This window comes from Onychomys torridus, chromosome 15 (genome assembly GCF_903995425.1).
Source record: "Onychomys torridus chromosome 15, mOncTor1.1, whole genome shotgun sequence".
In the NCBI taxonomy this organism is placed as follows: Eukaryota; Metazoa; Chordata; class Mammalia; order Rodentia; family Cricetidae; genus Onychomys; species Onychomys torridus.
The window spans coordinates 60,008,557-60,029,750 of record NC_050457.1 but is presented as its reverse complement, the minus strand read 5'-3'; the positions used below and the strand labels follow the sequence as shown (position 1 = coordinate 60,029,750).

The following is a 21,194-nucleotide window of genomic DNA, read 5'->3' as shown; positions in this document are numbered from 1 at the left end:
AACACTGGAAACATTTAAACAAAATGTGATTTTACATATTTCATTCTAGGTAATATACAAAGACTGAAAAATATCTCCCACTTTCGGTTCATTTCTGGTTCCAGCACAATGCATACCTTAGTAGTTTACTGTAGCAGGAATCTTAACAAGACTTACTAATAAAATCCAACCTGAAGCTAGTTATTGGGGTGACCGCTGGAAAATCCGAGAAGCAGAATAGGCCATAGCTGCCTCACCTTGCCAGTTCCTCAGCTGATCCTGTATCCTCAGACTAGAAGTCTCTGAGTCCTCATCCAGAATGAATCTCAGCTGAACTGTTGCTCAAAAGCCTAAAAGCTGAACCAGCCAAATGCTTCTAGTTTCTGGTCTTCACGCCTTATATATCTTTCTCTTTCTGCCATCACTCCCTGGGATTAAAGGCGTATGTCTCCATGCCTGGCTGTTTCCAATATGACCTTGAACTCACAGAGATCCAGAGGATTTTTGCCTCTGGAATGCTAGGATTAAAGGCGTGTGCTACCACTGCCTAACCTCTACGTTTAATATTGTGGCTGTTCTGTCTCTGACCCCAGATAAGTTTATTAGGGTGCACAATATTTTGGGAAACACAATACCACCACAGTTTAATGTGAGCTAAGAATTAATGATGGTTTTCAGTGAAATTTGGTAGTTATCCTCATCATTGAATAGTTTTAATGGCAATCAAGTCATGTCTGGTTGAACTATACATTTAAATATAAGTAGATATAATGAGTCAAGTAAATCAATTCATTAGGAAATAGTTAAAAATGGTACATATTCTATTCATATGTATTTATAGGGTGAGGGAATAATGAAAGTTCTTAGAGCAAATTAAATATTTTACATGTAAACAAAAATTACTTCCTATTAGTAGGATATCTACATCAGCATGTAGAAAAACTGTTAAAGAGGGTTCATAACATTGATATAAATTTGGTTTGTCCACTCACCCACAGGAGACATTTCTGGAACATTAGCAACATAAGGTCCATCCAGAAACTTTGGTTCATTATCATTAATATCTTGCACTTTAATGATGAACTCGGATTCAGGCTCCAAGGGCTTCCTTGTTTCTATGTCCACTGCCTGAGCACGGAGTGTGTAGAAGGGTTTTTCTTCTCTGTCCAGACTTCTTATTGCATGGATGTCTCCTGTAGTTTCATCAATTGTAAAAACAGTGCCAGCACCATCTCCAGAGAGTGTGTATTTAACAGTGCCCTCTCCTTTGTCCAAGTCGGAGTGCAGCTGAGAAAGAGACAAAGAGAGAGACACAGAGCTATTTACATGCATTACAATTTATTTAATCAGATTTGTTAAATTACTACTTCATAGATTTTCATGTTATAACTACAACTTCTTGATTATAGAAACTAAAGATGTGGGTGGTGAGATAACTCAGAATGTTAAGAGCTTGTTCTGTAACAAGAGGACCTGAGTTCAACATCTAGAACCTATGTGATGCCATATAGTGTATATAGCATCGTCTGTAATTTTAGCATTGCTACTGAAGATGGGAAGCAGAATCAGAAGAATCCCTAAAAGTGTAGAGGCAAACTATAATTGTATAAAAGACAGCAAAGTAGAGTTATTGTGACAAATAAGATGGAAGGCACAAATGAATATTCAAAGTTGTCCTCTAACCTCCACCAAACCATGGCATTCACATGCCTAAACCCACTCAACTCCACAGGCACACATACAAGAACTGATATTAAGAAAATGAAATAAAAATTAAAATGCACAAAAGTTTTTTTGTTTGTTTTTTTTTGTTTGTTTTTGTTTTTGTTTTTTTGACGCTCTAGCTACATGTGTACTATATTGACTGATAGTCTTAACGTTTGGATTTCTTCAGATATATTGCATAATCAATCCTATATCATGATAAATTATAGATTCTAGGAATTTACAGTCCCTAGTAAACCAACAGGCCTAAAACAATTTATTTTGACAATTTTCTTTAGTTATCATACATATTTTCAAGAATAACATAATTCATAGATTGAAATGAGACACACCATACATATAGCTATTATTTCATTTTAGTGATCACTGTTTAAAGAAATATTAACTCAAAAATAATAAACTATGAGCTCCCAAAAGACAGGAAGGTAGGGTCCAAGGACTGATTCCAGCAAGATATGAGGAAAAATGAAATTATGGGTACATGTCCTAAAGGAAAGAGTGAATTCTTTCAGTGAGTATTCAAATGAGTTGTCCAAGATTAGGTGGTTGGTTGCAAAAATCAGTTATTATGCTTTCAGAATAACAGATGATTTAGTTCTATCTTGTTCTGTGTAAGAAATAGCCATGATTTATATACTGGAAATATTGTAATTCATTTAACTTATTTTGATATTCAATACATGTTCATGTTATTAGATTATGTCATGGAATTAGTTACAGTTTAAAGCCAATCAAGGAGAAACTCAAAGAATGTATGTGTCATTATGACACACTGAGTCACTATTGTTCAAAGTGAAGTCCAAGAATACTTGAGAGATGAACATAGCCTTGGAAATCTCTAAACCACCCAAGAACAAACAAAGAAATATATTAAATATTGTAAACATGAAATATTAAGTTACCTATAACTATATGTAATGTAAATAAAATGTATTAAAATTTTAAATATATTGTGTAATATTTTAATTTTTATTTTTATTTAAATGTCTGTGTGTGGGTATGTACATTTGAGTACACTATATATAGAGGCCAGAAGAGGACATTTGGTCCCAGGAAGTTTGATTCAAAAGTGGTTGTGAGCATCATGTTGTGGGTGACGGGAATCGAACTTGAGTCCTCTGCAATAGTAGCAAGCACTCTTAATCTGTGTCAGCCCACAAAGCCTATGTTCTTATAGATTACACTATTTTCACTCAGTTATCAAAATACTGCCAAAGGCTCACTTGAAAATAGATATTTGGATTAATTATTCAAGTTTACATTTAAGAGTCGGTTTTAATCAGCACATCATTTAAAGGAAGCATGCTATACTTTTGATAGTGACTGAAATCATTTTTTTCTTGACCTTAAAATTTATATGCAGGCAATGTTCTACTAGAAGATATTTTGTTATCGTGAGTTTTGGTTTTATTAATGTTTCATCAGGAAAGATAGCTTTTAAATTATTTTCAAGTGTATTCTTATTCTTTTATACTTAGATTTCTGTGAATTGACATTAAAATTTATGACCAAAAAATTCAATTAAAAGTGTAATCTCTGGTTATACCTTTAAATATCAAATTAAACATTTTGGTTTAGTTTCAGTATAATAACACCACTCAAAATGTTATTAAGATGAATTCATTCATGGTATAAATTTTTATTTATATCTAAATTTGCTCTGAAGTATATTTGCCCTAGAATATAATCATAGGAATTTAAGAATGATTGATAGAAATATTTAAAGAAATAAGAAAATGGCAGACTCTATGATTTGAATTATCCTTTAAAAGTTTTTATGCATTTTTTTTCAGCATAAGGGATATTGCTGGGAATGATGAGATGAAGGGTTTCTTTTTCATCCTATTTTTTAAGACTGCTGTAAAGCACGGGGAATTTGAAGCGTAAAATCAAGCTGTAGAAAAACGTTCTTTGAACTTATGAATTTCAAATCACAATTGTCAACCACACTATTAAAGACATTCAATGCAGTGGGTATTACTTTGGCTTTCAAATTTATGTTAAGGTATGAGACAGGCAAAAGCTCAATGCAATAGGGATGATTTTAGGAGCAGTAACCAGTTTGCAGTGGCTTAGAGAATACGTGCAGTTATTTTGGGAACTGAGTGGAAATCTTAATTGGGTTTTCACAGTGTGATTCAAGTAAAGTTACCCAAAAAAAGTATCCATATCATTTGATTAAAGTCCAAACTGTTTTCCTTTCAAACTGACTTAAATTTATAAAAGCAGATGTGCTGTCAGTCCTATCTGAAACCCAAGCTAAATCCAGTTGCTGTTATTCCATGCTCTAACTTCTATCGTTAACCTTACAATTTCAAAAAGCTATTCTTACACAGGTTGAAAAGTCAGAAGCAGTTTCTACATTATATCACCCTTTACAATAGCCACAAATGTTATAAAATACCTTGGGGTTACTCTAATTAAGCATGTGAAGGACCTATATGACAAGAACTTTAAGTCCCAGAAAAAAGAAATTGAAGATGTCAGAAAATGGAAAGATCTCCCATGCTCATGGATAGGCAGGATTAACATAGTAAAAATGGCAATCATACCAAAATCAATCTACAGATTCAACGCAATTCCCACCAAATTACCAACACAATTCTTCACAGATCTGGAAAGAATAATACTCAACTTCATATGGAAAAACAAAAAAACCCAGGATAGCCAAAAGAATCTTGTACAATAAAACAACCTCTGGAGGCATCACAATCCCCAACCTCAAGCTCTACTATAGAGCTACTGTAATAAAAACAGCTTGGTACTGGCATAAAAACCGACATGTAGACCAATGGAATCGAATTGAAGACCCTGATATTAACCCACACACCTATGAACATATAATTTTTGACAAAGAAGACAAAAATGTACAATGGAAAAAAGAAAGCATCTTCAACAAATGGTGCTGGCATAGATGTCAATGTGTAGAAGGCTGCAAATAGATCCATATCTATCACCCTGCACAAAACTTAAATCCAAGTGGATCAGAGACCTCAACATAAATCCAGCTACTCTGAACCTGATAGTAGAGTAAGTAGGAAGTACTCTTGAACGCATTGGCACCAGGGATCACTTTCTAAATAAAACACCAGTAGCACAGACACTGAGAGAAACAATCAATCAATGGAACCTGTTGCAACTGAGAAGCTTTTGTAGAGCAAAAGATATTGTCAACAAGACAAAGCGACAGCCTACAGAATTGGAAAAAGTCTTCACCAACCCCACATCTGACAGAGGGCTGATATCCTGAATATATAAAGAACTCAAGAAATTAGACATCAAAATGCCCAACAGTCCAATTAAGAAATGGGCTATAGAACTAAACAGAATTCTCCACAGAGGGACATCAAATGGTTGAAAGACATTTAAGGAATTGCTCAACAACCCTAATTATCTGGGAAATGCAAATCAAAATGACTCTCAGATACCACCTTACACCTGTCATAATGGCTAAGATCAAAAGCACAGAAGACAGCTTATGCTGGAGAGGATGTGGAGCAAGGGGAACTCTCCTCCACTGCTGGTGGGAATGCAAGCTTGTACAGCCACTTTGGAAATCAATATGGCACTTCCTTAGAAAATTGGGAATCCATCTCCCCCAAGACCCAGCTATAGCACTCTTGGGCATATACCCAAGGTATGCTCAATCATACCACAAGGGTATTTGCTCAGCTATGTTCATATCAGCTTTGTTTGTAATAGCCAGAACCTGGAAACAACCTAGATGCCCTTCAACTGAAGAATGGATAAAGAAAATATGGTACATATACACAATGGAGTACTACTCAGCAGAGAAAAACAATGACATCATGAGGTTTGCAGGCAAATGGATGGATCTAGAAAAAATCATCCTGAGTGAGGTAACCCAGACTTAGAAGGACAAACACGGTATGTACTCATTCATAAGAGGATACTAGATGTAAAACAAAGATGACTAGACTGCTACACAACTCCAGGGAGGCTACCTAGAAAACAGGACCCTAGGAAAGACCCAAGGATCACCCAATGAGAGAGAAATGGATGAGATCTACATGAACAATCTGGATGACAGTGGGAGTAATGATTGGCAAGATTTGAGGGAAAGAAAGCTTAGGGGAGCAGGAGATCCCAGCTGGATCAAGAACAGAAAGGGAGAATGAGGAATAACAGACCATGATAAATGAAGACCACATGAGACCAGGAATAGGGAGAGTGCTTGAGAGGTCCCCAGAAATCCACAATGATATATCCTCTGTAGTCTGCTGGCAATGGTTGAGAGAAAGCCTGATCTGACCTATTCTGGTGATCAGATAGCCAAACACCCTAACAGTCGTCTTGAAACTCTCATCCAATAACTGATGGAAGTGGATGCAGAGACCCTCAGCCAGGCCCCAGGTGGAGCTCCAGGTGTCCAACTGTCGAGAAAGGGGAGTGTCTGCAATAGCGTGAATTGTTGAATCCAAGATTGCAAAAAGCACAGGGACAAATAGCCGAACAAATGGAATCACATGAATTATGAACCAACAGCTGTGGAGCCCCCAGCTGGATCAGGCCCTCTGGATAAGTGAGACCATTGAATGGCTTGATCTGTTTGAGAGGCATCCAGTCTGTGGGACCAGGATCTGTCCTTAGTGCATGAGCTGGCTGTTTGAAACCTTGGGCTTACACTGGGACACTTTGCTCAGTCTAGAAGGAGGTGACAGGACCTGCCTGTACTGAATCCACCAGGTTTAAATGAATCCCCAGGGGTGCCTTGATCCTGGAGGACATGGGCATGGAGTGGAGGGGCTGGGGGGAAGGCCGGGTTGGGGGTGGGAAAGGGGAGGACAGGGGAACCCATGGCTGATGTATAAAATTTAAAACACATAATAATAAAGAAAAAATTGTTTATTAAAAGAAAGAAAATTCAGAAGCAATAGGTTAAAAAATGCTAAAACTGTTGGCTACAATAAATTGATGAATGCACAGCTGATTATAGTGTTGAATCACACCATGGTGTCTTTTAATAATAATTATTTGTTTTTTATTTTAGGTTTGGAGTGTTTTGTCTGCATATGTGTATGTGTGTCACATGTGCTCCTAGTTTCCAGGGATGCCAGAGGAGGACCCCAATCTTCTGGAACTGGAGTTACAGTCAGAGAATTGAGAGCCATTCAATGGGGTCTAGAGACTGAAGTCAGATCCTCTACAAGAACACCAAGTGTTGTATCACACTGAATAAGCTCTCCAGTCTCTGCACAACCAAAATATAGAAAGATATCAGATACTTTGTAGTTGGATACCTTCTCTCCAGCCCCTGCCAAGCCCTATTAGTTCAACAACCCACTTATACAATAAACACACAGACATTTATATTATTTAAACTGATTGGCCATTAGCTCAGATCTATCATTGTCTAGCTCTTACTCTTATATTTAGCCCATTTCTATTAATCTGTACTTTGCCACATGGCTTATGGCTTACCAGTACCTTACATCTTTCTTGTCATGGCGGCGGCTGGCGGTGTCTCTCTACCCAGCCTTCCACTTCCCACAATTCTCCTCCTCCTTGTCCTGCCTACCCTATCCTTCTTGTCTGGCTACTGGCCAATTAGCACTTTATTTATTTTAACCAATCAGAGCAACACATTTGACACACACAGCACTTCCCTTTTCTTTTTCTCAAAAAGCAAGGTTTTAACTTATATATAATAAAATTTCAGATAACAAAACAATTATCAAGCAAGAATTACAGTTACAATATTAAAAAAGATATTATATCTATCTTATATTTGTGAGTATAAGGATTTATATCTAACTTATCTTTTATCATAACTGAGAAAATTATAACTATCTTGTCACCAATGTGACATCTCTTCAAGTTGTAAGAAAAATTTAATAATCAAAGGTTGGGGTAGGGTTCTGTTTTTGTCTTTCCAGGATAATGGAAATGCCCATCTTTCAGAAATCATAAGGCCTTGGATATCTGGATGTTTACAGCAGAAAGAATCTATTGGTGCCAATCTACACAGGGCAAAATATCACTGTCTAACATCTATATCTCTATCAATCTAGAATAGTTGTGGTTCAAATTCAATTATAAACCAAGCTGGCTTTGGAGATGGAATTGGCTAACTCCTTCTCTAAACCCAAGCATATTGATAAAAGAAAAGGTCGAGAGATTCTTCAGTCCCATATCAGAAGAGCCCTCTGATGTGAGACAGAAGGAAACCCATAATAAGGGACCATGGTCTTCAAGATTCTAATTCTCTCCATGCTTACTCTTGATTTTTCAGAATCCTTTCTTACATGTCATGTCATTTTAAATCCAAACCTTCCAATCTGATAAAATATAAGTTTTTCCAATAGCAATCTCTGAAGTCTCCAGAAGGAAGATGGGGCCCCAGCAACAAATCCAAAATGATGCCATGGTAACCATCATCATACTACACTTCTTTCCAGAATTTCAGACAAACTTCCCCATTACTCTGAGAGTTGCTGCAGAATCTACAGTTATTCTAACTGAGATTTAACTATCTGAGCTTTCTCACAATACCCAACAGAGATACCATTGCCTCCTAAACAGCAGGAAGCAATTCTAAGAAAACGATGCCCCTTCTCCCTAAGGTTTCATATTTCTCAGGGTTATGGATGATGGTTCTAGGGTTGGGGGTGGAAGAAACTATTAAACTCAGTACTCTCCTTAAGGAAAGAAAATATATCTCAAAAAAAAAAGGGAAAAGAAGAAATGGAATTGATAGGTATAAGATATTATGGTAGACTATCGCATACAATAGTAAACAAATTTAGTAAAATAGCAGCCTTAGATAATTTGCACTGTTATGAATTCTTATATGTTGATATAAATATAAACATTTTATATTCCTGTTTAAGATAATTTGTATATTGATACGAATACAGAACTATGTTTATTATAATGTACATATATTTTTACTCTTAATTGACATATTTGTATATTGATACAAATGTAAATTTATATGTAAATGTATGTTCTACTTCTGTTTAAGATATTCTGTATACTGATATATATTTAGGATTATTATCATATTGCATATTGCACTATACATTCCTATCTCTGTTAAAGATATTTTGTGTATTGTCACAATTTTAATATCATTGTCCTTTTACTGTACATTTGCTTACAGACTGTTTGCTTTGTTTAAATGAAGCCTTAGTCCTTAGGTTATTTAGGTAGATAAGACTTACAGATTTATTGTCACCTATGCTTGTCATCTCTATAATTATGTTAGTTAGGTTATCCAGATTTATAAATACATAGGTCAGATGGACAGGTAATCTTCAAACACTTCATGGACCTAGAGAGTAGGGCATTTAAATAACTTAGAATTCTGTTGATGTGAGACACAATTGCTCCTGTCAGCACCAATTTGATCCTGAGAGAATGTTGGGCTTTTAAGACATTTCCATTTGGAAGTTTATCTTCTTGGCACAAAATGGCCTACTGGGCAAAGAACTGCCCTTGCCTCAACTGCTAACAGTATGAATGCTGTCCTTTCTGGACAAGCGGGACACAAGGAAAGTGACCACGTACTCTGCCAAGACAGGGTAAGATGGTCTTTCAGAATTCCTGCTTCTGAAAATGGTCTGTCAGATACTCTAGTCCTATAGCCAATTTGAATGCACCAACAATGCTGAGAAACATTAGGTGACTGTCCAGGCTGCCAGCTGTCTCTGTCTACTCTTGCAAGACTCCCAAAAGTTGCTTGCATCCTTCTTCCATTTCTCAGGTATTATTATAATTCTTCTCAGGTCTTCGATAAAGTTGAAGATTAGCAGTTACAGTTAAAACTTTATATATATTAGACTCAGGTTCCCACGCTCTAGACTTCCCTGGATTTTAGTATGTGTTTTTTGCTTCACATTGTTTGCATTGATTGTAGTTCCAACTTATCTAGGTCATTATCCCTCATTACTCCTGGACAATATCTGATAACCATTTCTTTGTATATAGTCTTGTATTAGGTTAGAACCTTCTTATTTAGACAAAAGGGGGAGATGTAGTGGGTAGCCATTCCTGCCTTGGCCTGGAAGTTCCAACCCCCATTGAGGCTTTGGTAATGGTCACGCCTACAATGTGGGGCTGAGGGAGGATGCTGAAGACCCAGGATCAAGAAGAGAGGCTTCTCTTCGTTCCAGGACCCTGGATGCTGGAGGTAGAATGAGCAGAGTTCTCCAGAGAACACCACTGGACTGTGCTATCCCTTTCCCAGACCCTGCAACCTATCCCTTCATTTGTAAGCTACCCCACAAAATAAACCTCCCTTTTTACTACATGGAGTGACCTTAATAATTTCACCAATAACACTCACAGCTGCTTAGGCAAGAGTTGCCACAACTGATTCAGTGCTGATTTATGGAGGCATCTGGGTGACCAGAACCAGATATAAGGTTGACCCAGCATCAAATTACCCAGCATCTAATTGACCTACATGTATGCAAACTAATGACAATGATTTTGGTATTGAGTATTGTAAAATCTCATTTAGTGAAAATGTAACACAGTTTTAATGTGAAATTGTACACAAAAATTTCTTTAAACATATCTTTTTTTTTTTTTTTTTTTTAAAGACAGATTCTCACTGTGTTGTCCTGGCTGGCCTAGAACTCCCTATGTAGACCAGGATAGCTTCAAAGTCACAAAGACACATCTATATCCATAACCCAAGAACTGAGATTAAAGAAGTTCATCACATGTAAATTAACTCTCTATGTTTTGATTATATAGGTATATAAACTTAGGAAACAAAAATGGTAAAACAAATATATATTGCTCTGCAAATGTAATCATATAATTATTTCTCTATGGACTTACAATTTATTAAAAAATAGTAGCCATTTTCTAATTACTAAATGCATATTCTATCTCCATATTGTCTGAAGTTTTAAAAATTATCCTTTTAGATTTAGCATTATATTCATATATTGATATAGACTTAGTCAAAGATAGTGCCAATTTTCTCATAAGTGATACATTGAATGTGTGTATGAGGGAGTATTCATTTGTGTGTCTTCTTCTGTTTATTTCCTTAAAATAAAATGTAACTGTGAGGATGAAAAATGTGGCATTTTTATGAATCTTAAGAAATGTTGAAACTTCAGTGTTTCCAGCAATTGATATCAATACATAAAATTGCTTTCTCCAGTTTTCTGGTGATGCATTTCAGCCTCAGTTTATACCATGTAGCTAATTTTATGTCTCATTGCCGAAAGAACTGAGAATGTCATTCCTCATCTTTGGATGCTGTTAATTGTTAAAAATATAATACTACATCATTTCTGCAGTTGTCTAAAGCTTCACAACAAAAAAAATACTAAAAATATAAAAATAACAGCTATATTTGTGTCTTCTCCCAAGCATTAAATAGGTTTTTTTCTGAGTAGGTGCTGCAACATTTGCTCACTGAAGCCACCAACTCCCTAAGATCATCCTTTAATATTGACACTTAAAATGAAATTCCCCTCAGAAAGAGTCCCATAAATTATGGATGTATATAGGCACTGTCCAGATAGTTTGTGTATGTGTGTGTGTGTGTGTGTGTGTGTGTGTGTGTGTGTGTAAGTGATGGTGTTATTTTCTATGTGTTCCAAGTCATTTCAGATGTTGCATGAAAACAAGATGCCAAGAGAGGCTTTAAAAAGATGCCGAGGCCTAGCTTCAGCATAGAAACAAATCTTGAATTGCAGTGCTTAAAAGTTGGAGAAAGCTAATCTAAAGTTAAGTGTTTCCTAGCCACTCTCCAAATGGTGTTTGGAACTGCTACATTAAAAGGCAGTATGTTCATATATTTTTTTTTTTCTGTGTGAGTTGAAAAGTACCCATCAAATTGAGAGAGCATATGTATAAATATGCCCAGCACTGATTTTTATTTTCATTTGCCATTTGCCAAGGCATGTTTAATGACCATGCGGGAGAGCATGGAGGTCACTGGGAAGAGAAATATCTGATTTGGGAAATGTAGTTGTTTCCATAAAAATGAAAGATAATGCTGTACCCTTATGGTTTCAAGTGTAAACATTTCAATGTATACATGAATGTAACATGTTACAGGAATGTCGTACAATTATCAGTTTGTTGCTAAATATAACTGACCATTTAGTATAAAAATGTTTATTTTGTTATGTTGTCCATGTGTGTCTTGCATGTGTGTGTATGAACTCATTGATGACATGGTGCTTCGTTAGAAGTGAGGAAAACTTCAGATGTTAGGCCATTAGAAACAAAGCCTCTTCGTTGTTCAGAGCTGTATTTGGCAGACGAGCTCCCCCAGACCTGCAGGGACTTTCCTGTCTCTGTCTACCATCTTCCTTGAGTGTTGCATTTACAGGGATACATTATCTCTCTTGGTGATGAGATGGGTTCTTGTTGTTTTCAGACACTGCCTCTCAAGCTTGCGCAGCAAGGGCTTAACATACTTGGGGTCTCCCCAGACAAAAATGCTTTTCTGTATGTGTTCCATCAGTCCTAGCGGTGGGCACACTTGCTGGCGGGAGCTGGAGAAAAATGGGTGTAGTTCTTAGGAGGCAAACAGAATAGTTGTCTTGAGAAGAGTGAACAGCAAAGACATTGAAGCAAAACATTTTCCAGGAATTTTACCTAAACTGGTTTTAACATGCTCTCTTCCTTAGAATGTGCAAAACCACAATGTACTTATTCTTTGTAGTGGATCTTCCCCTGCAAATCTTCCTGAGTTCCAAGTCCATTGTAGTAATCTCTGTCTCACTTCTAGAAACCATCTCTCCTCTTCTTTCAATCCCTCTGCCTGTTCTTGTGTGTTCTATTCATCTATAATTCATATGGTGAAGCTTATATTTCATCCATCTTCCTCAAATTATAGACATTTGTTTACTATGTGGATTCTCATATAGATTTGTGTTATTGTTAAAATGTCTTATTATTATGTTGGTTTTAACAAGCATAACTGTCCCCCCTCCACCCCGCTCATATACTTGAATGTCTAGTCATCAGGAAGTGGTATTATTTGAAAGGATTAGACATAGTAGGAGGGGTGTCCTTGTTGGTGGAACTGTGTCATTGGGAGGAGGGGGCAGGAGGGGGCATTGAGGTTTCAAAAGCTCATGTTGAGACCATGATCTCTCTCTCTCTCTCTCTCTCTCTCTCTCTCTCTCTCTCTCTCTCTCTGTCTACAGATAACAATGTAGCTCTTGACTATGTCCTCAACGTCCTGCTGCTGTTATCCTGTTCATGAAGATAATGGATACACCTCTGAAACTACAAGCAGGTCCCTAGTTGAATTATTTCTTTTATAAAAGTTGCCTTTGTTACAATATCTCTTCACAGCAATAGATCAGTGACTAAGACTGTGGTGGTATTGTGTTCCCCAAAATATTGTGCACTCTAATAAACTTATCTGGGGTCAGAGAACAGAACAGCCACAATATTAAACATCGAGGTTAGGCAGTGGTAGCACAGGCCTTTAATCCTAGCATTCTAGAGGCAGAGATCTACCTGGATCTCTGTGAGTTCAAGGCTACACTGAAAACAGCCAAGCATGTTGACTCACTTTTTTAATCCCATGAAGTTATGGCAAGAGGCAGAAAGGTATTTAAGGAGTGAGGACCAGGAACTAGTGTTGCTTAAGCTTTTAGGCTTTTGCGTAGCAGTTCAGTTGAGACAGATTTGGATGAGGACATAGAGGCTTCCAGTTTGAGGAAACAGGATCAGCTGAGGAACTGGCAAGGTGAGGTGGCTGTGGCTTGTTCTGCTTTTCTGATCTTCCAGCATTCACCCCAATACCTGGCTCCAGGTTTGTTTCTATTAATAAGACCTTCTAACAATTCATGCTACATAAGACAGAGGTTGGTACCAGGGGGTGGATTATTGCTGCAACAGGCCTGACTATGCTACTTGTTAGAAGAATATGGGAGATTTGGGGACTTTGTACTAGAAAAATGGTTAAATGCTTTAAGCAGTGTTTAATGGGTCCTGCAGAATTGTAGATGACAGTAGTGTAGAGAGGGATATTGTGTGACAGTTTGATTGTGTTCTAATAAATAAACTTTGCTTGGAGTCAGAGAGCAGAACTTACCACTAGCTGACCAAAATTAATCATAGAAATTTGGAGGAGTATTGACAGAGAGGAAACAGGAAGTAATAAGGCAGGGCTGAGAGAGGATCTCAGCCCTTTTGGATGGAAGAAACAGAGAGGTAGGATGTGACTGGTGGCTGTTCCCTGCTTCTCTGATCTTTCAGGTTCTTACCCTGATATCTGACTCCCAACTTTTTATTAATAAAGATTAATTACGTTAATGCTTCAGTGTGATGTGAATTATAAAGACCCAACTCAAGAGATTTCAGAGGGGAAGACTGTTAGTAAGTGGCCCAGAGACCATTGTGATATTTTGGCAAAGAATGTGGCTGCATTATGCCCTTGTCCTAAAATTATACTTGGGGCTAAATTAAAGAGTTTTGGATTAATTTCATTGTCAGGAGAGATTTCAAGACAGCCTAGTTATGACTTTGTTTAGTGTGGCTATCAATATTCACTCTAATGCTGATCTGTAATGAAAAGGAACAAGCTGGGCAAAAAGAAATACAAAATGTACAGTTTAAGGAGAAAAGGATTATCAGAAAATGTGTTGTTGGAGCCAAGTCTTGTGCTCACAAGATAAACAGATTAAGGAAAAAGCTGATGATAAATAGAATCGAGGTGACCTCAGGTCAAGACACAACCAAGTCAAGCTTCCAATTTGTACAAAGGAATTAAGGAAAAATGCAAGCAGTGAAGGAAACCATCAAGACAGGAAGCTGATGCAAATACAGTTGAAGGGAGAGGCCAAGTTTCATCCCTCATAAGCAGCAGAACTTGGTAGTTTTGGACACTTCATTCAAGAAAAGATTGTAGAATCTCCCTCCATGGTTAAGGAAAGTCACTGATGCTAGGTATATGTCAAGGGTGCTATGGCATGGAGACCCAGAATGACCACTGTGTGAAGATATGAAGGTGAAGCCTGGATTGAGTTAAAGTCTCCAAAATATTGGAGATGCCAGAGCCTTGGGATATCTAACAATAAAATGGGCCAACTTGTTACAGAAACAGCTCAAAAGACAGAAGTATGTTGCAATCAACAAAGCTGAAAGACAAACCAACCCAAAAATGTAACAATACCTCAAAACACCATACCCCACCACAGTGACACAGTTCCTCTAATGAGTCCACACCTTCTATTACTGCTAATCCTTTCAAATAGTACCACTTCCTGATGACTAACCATTCAAATATATGAGCCTGGAATGGGGACAGGGGTGTCATGTTTATTCAAAGCACCATAATAATAAGGCATTTTAACAATAAATCAAATACATAGAAATTCACACAGTAAATTGCTAGTTGGAAAGCACCTTGAGATCAGACACACAGATACAGAACTTGGAGTTCACCAAATTCTTGGTTTTGCCTTGGTTTGGTATTTCCTCACTAAATTTACCTTTCCCCCTTTTGGACTGATAGTGTGTATTCCATTACACGGTATATTGAAGAATGAGGTCTATTTTAACTTTTTATTTTGAGTTTACACGGAGTTACTGTCAAGAGATTGCCTACAGTCTCAGAAGATACTTTGAACTTTTAAGGTTTAAATAGTGTTGGGACTTTGATAAACTGTGGGGGCTTTATTATTAATTATTATTATTATTATTATTATTATTTATCATTTTACATCCAGACCTCAGTTTTCCATTTCTCCTCTCTGCCCAGTCCCTCTCCTCCAATTCCTCTCAAACTCCAGATCCACTTCTCCTCTGTTTCCCTCTCAAAAAGAACAGACCTTCCACGTATCTCAACCAAAGATGACATAATACATGGTACATTTACCTAATGAGGACTTGTGAAGTTGGACTGGATGGATTTGTACATTATGATATCACTACAAGCCTATGTAGATCATGGAGTCTAATGTGGTGGTTTATATAAGAATTGTTCCCATAGACTTGTATATCTGAATGCTTATTTGAGTAATAGCTGTACTATTTAAAGGGATTAAAAAGATTAGGAGGTGTGGCCTTATTGGAGTATGTGTCTCCCTTTGTCCCTCCCTCCTCCAACTGACCCATCCTCTTCCCATCTTCACCTGTCCCCAACTAGAGCTATAGTAATAAAAACTTTATGGTATTAACATAATAACTGACAAGATAATCAGTGGATTTGAATTGAAGACCCAGACATAAATCCACATACCTATGGTCAACTGACCTCTGCTAAAGAAGCCAGAAATACACAATGGGAAAAACAAAATATCTTCAAAAAATGGTACTGGATTTCTGCAGGTAGAAAAATGAAAATGGACTCATTTTTATCACCCTGCACAAACCTCAAGTCCAAGTGGATCAAAGACCTCAACATTAAACTAGAAACATTGAACCAGATAAAAGAGAATTTAGGGAATAGCCTTGAACACATTGTCACAGGAGGCAATTTCCTACACAGAACACTGAGGGTTCAGACACTAATGTGGACAATTAATAAAGGAGATCTCTTAAAAGTGAGAAGCTTCTGTAAGGAAAAGGAAACTGTCAATAGGACAAAATGGCAGCCTACAGGATAGGAAAGGATTTTCACCATCTCCACATCCAGTACAGGGTTAAACTGAAAATATGTAAGGAACTAAAAAACCAGGCATCAACAAACCAAATAATACAATTGAAAAATGGGGTACAGACCTAAACAGAATTCTCAGTAAAGGAATCTTACATGTCTTGGGAAACACTTAAAGAAATGTTCAGCATCCTTAGCCATCAGGTAAATTCAAATCAAATCTACTTTGAGATTCAATTTTTCACCTATCAGAATGGCTAAGATCAATAACACAAGTGGCAGATCATGCTGGTTAGCATGTAGAGCAAGTGAAAAACTCCTCCATTGTTGGTGGAGTGCAAACTTCTATAACAACTATGGAAATCAATATGACAGTTCCTCAGAAAATTGGGAATTGATCTACTTCAAGATCCAGCCATAACACTCTTGGGCTTATACTCAAAGGATGTTAAGTCATTCCACAAGGACTCTTGCTCTACTATGTTCATAGAGGCTTTATTTGTAATAGCCAGAACCTGGAAACAACCTCGATGTCCTTCAACTTAAGACTGACTAAAGAAAATGTGGTACATATACACAATGGACTATTACTCAACTGGTAAAAAAAAAGTCATCGTGAAATTTGCAGGCAAATGGTTGGAACTAGAAAAATCATCTTCAGTGAGGTAACTCAGACCCAGAAAGATAAGCATGCTATGTATTCACTTATAATGCATACTTAAATCAACTTATTTGTCATATTTCTCAAAAAAAGGTTTTCCCTCAGAGACTTATTGATGTATCTCTTGTACTACATAGCCCATTTTATCATGTTTCTTCTAATTAAAGAAATTACTGATAATAATGACTGTATATAACCTTGCTTTAATTGACCTGGAACTCTTTATAATAACAGATTCCATATAGTTGGAGGCATAGCTTAATGGAGGGCAGAAAGCAGGAACTCATCTGGCAGGGATTTCTGTACACGTGTGTTTAAAGGTAAGGGAAAGTTTCTTGTATAGTATGAATTCAGCATGTCTTGAGGCATTAGTGCCTTTATTCTTATGCCTGACCCTCACAGATAAACTATTCAAAATCAGCATAAGAACAACTATTCAAAGATTTGGAGTTTGAATTTTCAAATTAGATACAAAAGACTTTGTATATTTTTCTTGGTACATATAGAGAATATTAAATGTTTCTTTAAGTGGAGTTGAGTCATACTGTCTGAAAAACATCATGATGATCTTTATTTTATTTATTGAAAAAGCAATTAGAATGTGTTTAACATATAGTTGACAGACACAAGAAGACCAGGCTGGTGATAGTCTATAATCCTACCCAAGTAAAACTATTTATGTTCAACTGCCTTGGATATATAAGAATATTTGCCATTCCATGTCACTCTACTCTCGTGAGAGAACTCATCTCTTGCTGCCTTGGTTTTAGTGATCTGGATCAGCAGAAAGATACTTTGCAATGTTAGGAATTCCTTTTAACTGCCCAATGTGAGTTGAAAGCTCCCATGCCTGGGTAACAGACCCAGAGCTATTTTTCATCTGGAAATATTTCATATTTTTTTAAATATTTTATCTGATACATAAGAAATTAAAAACCTGTTTCAAAAGGCCTACACTCCCCCCCAGGATATGCTAATCAAGAGTAAAGACCAAGACAAGTTATATAGCTCTGTAGTAACAAGAGCTGGTGTTCAAAGATGCATTGTGCTCCCTGCTGCTGAAAGAAAACACTCACATACACATATAAACACGCTGTTCCCCATTGTTCCCTTCATTATCTTATTGTCCCTGAATATTGAATGCATAGTTTCATTGATTTTATGTTTTGTCAGCTGAAGGTACCATAATATATTAATACAATTAATTTTAGTTTTTAAACTCTAGCAATAACTCAGCTTTAATTGATAAATTAAATGTTATTATATTAATTCAAATAATGACGATGAGGTTAATATGAGTAACATTCCAAAAATGAAATCCTTGAATCTTGAGTATATATATATTCCTTTTTTACATTTCTAAAGTTATAAAACATCTTTACAAAGTTGGATTTTAGGTGATTGAACATTCATAAAAGACAAAAGTTCTATCAAATCGTCAGTAATAGAATCTTTGCCTTCAGTCAGATGAGTATTTGTATTATTTAAATCAATGGAGTTAATATTTAAGTGTGCTAGATTAAATAATAATGATTTATTCTGGACTTAAAATACATGTTTATGAAAAGAATTTTTAATATTTTGCAAGGAGTTGGTCAACAGATAGAAAACAACATGGACCTACATCCTTGAGGTAGTCACCTGATCTATATAGCAGTTAAGATACTTTAATACTTCTAAATCATCTTCAAATTACCTTTTGTCACACATTTATTTATTAATAAGTCATGTGTTTTGCAGTACCACCTTCTTTTCTTCCCTCCCTCCCTCCTTCCCTCCCTCCTTCCTTCCTTCCTTCCCTTTCTTCCCCTTTCCTCATTTCTCTTTATTTTGCTGTGCTGGAGAATGAACTCAGTGTTTCATATATAAGGAACAACACTCTACAGACAAATTCCTATCCCAAAACTTTTTGTGGATAAGCTTACATAATTAAATGACTTTTCTTCTTAATTTAATTGGGATGTAAAGTGTTTCAAGAAAGTGTGTACAGCATGGAGAATGTTGTGTGCCATTCTGTAAGCTACATGTAACCTGGAACAGTTTCTCAGCAGGTTTTTCACAGAGGCCTAGCCATCCTTCACAGTGCAATTGTCACTTCCGGAGTTGACATACAAATTAACCAGAGGTTAAAAAGATTGCATGCACAAAAATCTTTTCAACAAGCAGCATAAATAATATCTGAAGGAAGTTAAATGTAACTGCATAATAGATCCCAAATTAGTTTGTACCACAACAGCTGTGTTTGTTTCTGGAGAAGCAAGTCAAATGTACAAGGCAAAGTGAGTATTTTTTTTTCCAAGAAAGAGTAAGACTCCATCCCCATCCCTACACCTCTCCAGAACAGGTTATTTGGTTATAAGAATATGTTCATACTTTTTCAATATTAGATATACTCTTGGCAGATCAGGAACTACCAAAAACGGTTTAAACACTGTTGAGAGATGATTGGATATTACCACGATTTCAAAAGCTCCACGTTATCTGAAGATGAAAAGTTATGACTTAGAGAAACGGAAAGGATGCTTACATGTTATTGAGAAAAACGGTAGAATATCACCAGGAAGCAGATAAAAAGTAAAAGGGAAAGAGTATGGGAAGGAGGGAGAAAGGGGTGGGGAAGGAGAGAGGAAAGGTTGCTGAGTGAGGGAGGCAGGGGTGGGAAGGAATAGGAATAACAAGAGGAGAGACAAAGAGCACAAGAGGACTGAAGAAGTTAATTAGGCAAGAATACACAATGTTCTAGAAATGAAAATAGGTTCCTTCCTTATAATACTTCTTCAACATGTTGGGAAAATCTGGCTTTAAAGCAGCTTGCCTGGTTATTGTAGAAGGTACTGGGTTCTATAGTATCAGTGGACTGTCCTTCTGTGAACTAGGTAATGAGATTTTACTATTTGGGACTTTTAATGGTTCACTTATTTTATGTTTATGAATGTTTTGTCTGTATATAAGTATGTGCATTATGTCCTTACATATTGTTCCCAGGGGCCAAAAAAAAAGGATCTTTGATCCCCTGAAACAGAATTTACTAACAGATGTGAGTCACCAAGTGAGTGCTGGAAACTCAGGTCCTCTGTAAGAGCGGCTGGTGCTCTTAACAGCTGAGCTATCACTCCAGTACCAGCTTTTCCCATTATTATATCCACATTTCTCCATGCTTTTGGGTGTGTTTTCTGATCACTAGGGTGGACATTTACCACTCTGCTGAAGGTATGGATTATCTTCCCCAGAATCAAGGTCCTGGGGTTGAAAAGACACCACCCCTTTCCTACCATCCTCTTCATCCATTGCATCTCTCTGAGTTTACATTTGTGATTTTCAAATTATTTCCTTGTCACCATGATGACATGACATGACTTTAAGGAGTGGGGGGTGGTTAAACACACAAAGTTTATTTTGTTCACTGATATTGTACAATATGTATAGTATTCTCGATGTAGTATTTTACATCCCAGAAAGTTGCTTCTACATGTTTGGACTATAAGAATACCAAACAGCAAAGAGTGGTGCTCCTCTGGTATTCTATTGTTTGGAAAGTAGGGGAAAGAGGATCAAGAGTTGAAGCCTAGCCCTTTTGATACTGTATGTTTGAAGCCTGTGTATGGTCCCAATAGCTTCTCTTACAAAAACAAAAACAAAATAAACAAACAAATAAAACATTCTAGTGGAATTGAAGCTAGTTGAAAGATGTATTCAGTTCACAATATTTTATAATTAAAGACTTTTGTATGACTTTCAAGTCCCCTTTCTTAAATCTTATTCTTGCTATGGTTTATACATCTTTTGTCTGTGTCACTTTTTAAAGATCAATTTATTTTATTTGCATCTCTGTGTGCCTGAGTGTACTTCACTCACACACACACACACACACACACACACACACACACACACACACACACACACACATACCATGTGAATGCCTGACACCTGAAGAGGTAAGATATAAAAGAGAATTAGCTTCCCTGGACCTAGAGTTAAAATATGCCGGGCTGGGAACCAAACCCCTGGATCCTACAAGAACCATTATTATCATTGAGCCATCTCTCTAGGACATGTTCTTGTAACACAAATGCTAAATGGCCTTATTAATTAAAAAAAAAAATCTCAGAGCCCAATATTGAGGTGAAAGCTAAAAGATCAAAGGGATTAAAAAAAAAAGCCAGCAGCAAGTTCTTACTGCTAGAAAATCCTCAGCCCATGATAGTCACTTTGTGTATACTCACTCCTATGTACATTTCTGTGTCCTGCTGTCTCACTTCTTCTCCCTGCCCAGCTCTA

At 36.8% G+C, this 21,194-nt stretch overlaps 1 protein-coding gene across 2 annotated transcripts in view; it reads right to left on the bottom strand.

Annotated features, from left to right (window-relative positions):
* Nucleotides 1-21,194, bottom strand: part of Cdh12 (cadherin 12) — a 684,197-nt gene that overhangs the window by 205,711 nt on the left and 457,292 nt on the right. For both annotated transcript variants that reach the window (XM_036206975.1, XM_036206976.1), the window contains one exon: nt 972-1,266. In XM_036206975.1, coding sequence (XP_036062868.1) covers nt 972-1,266 — 295 coding nt within the window. The remainder of the gene's footprint in view (nt 1-971; nt 1,267-21,194) is intronic.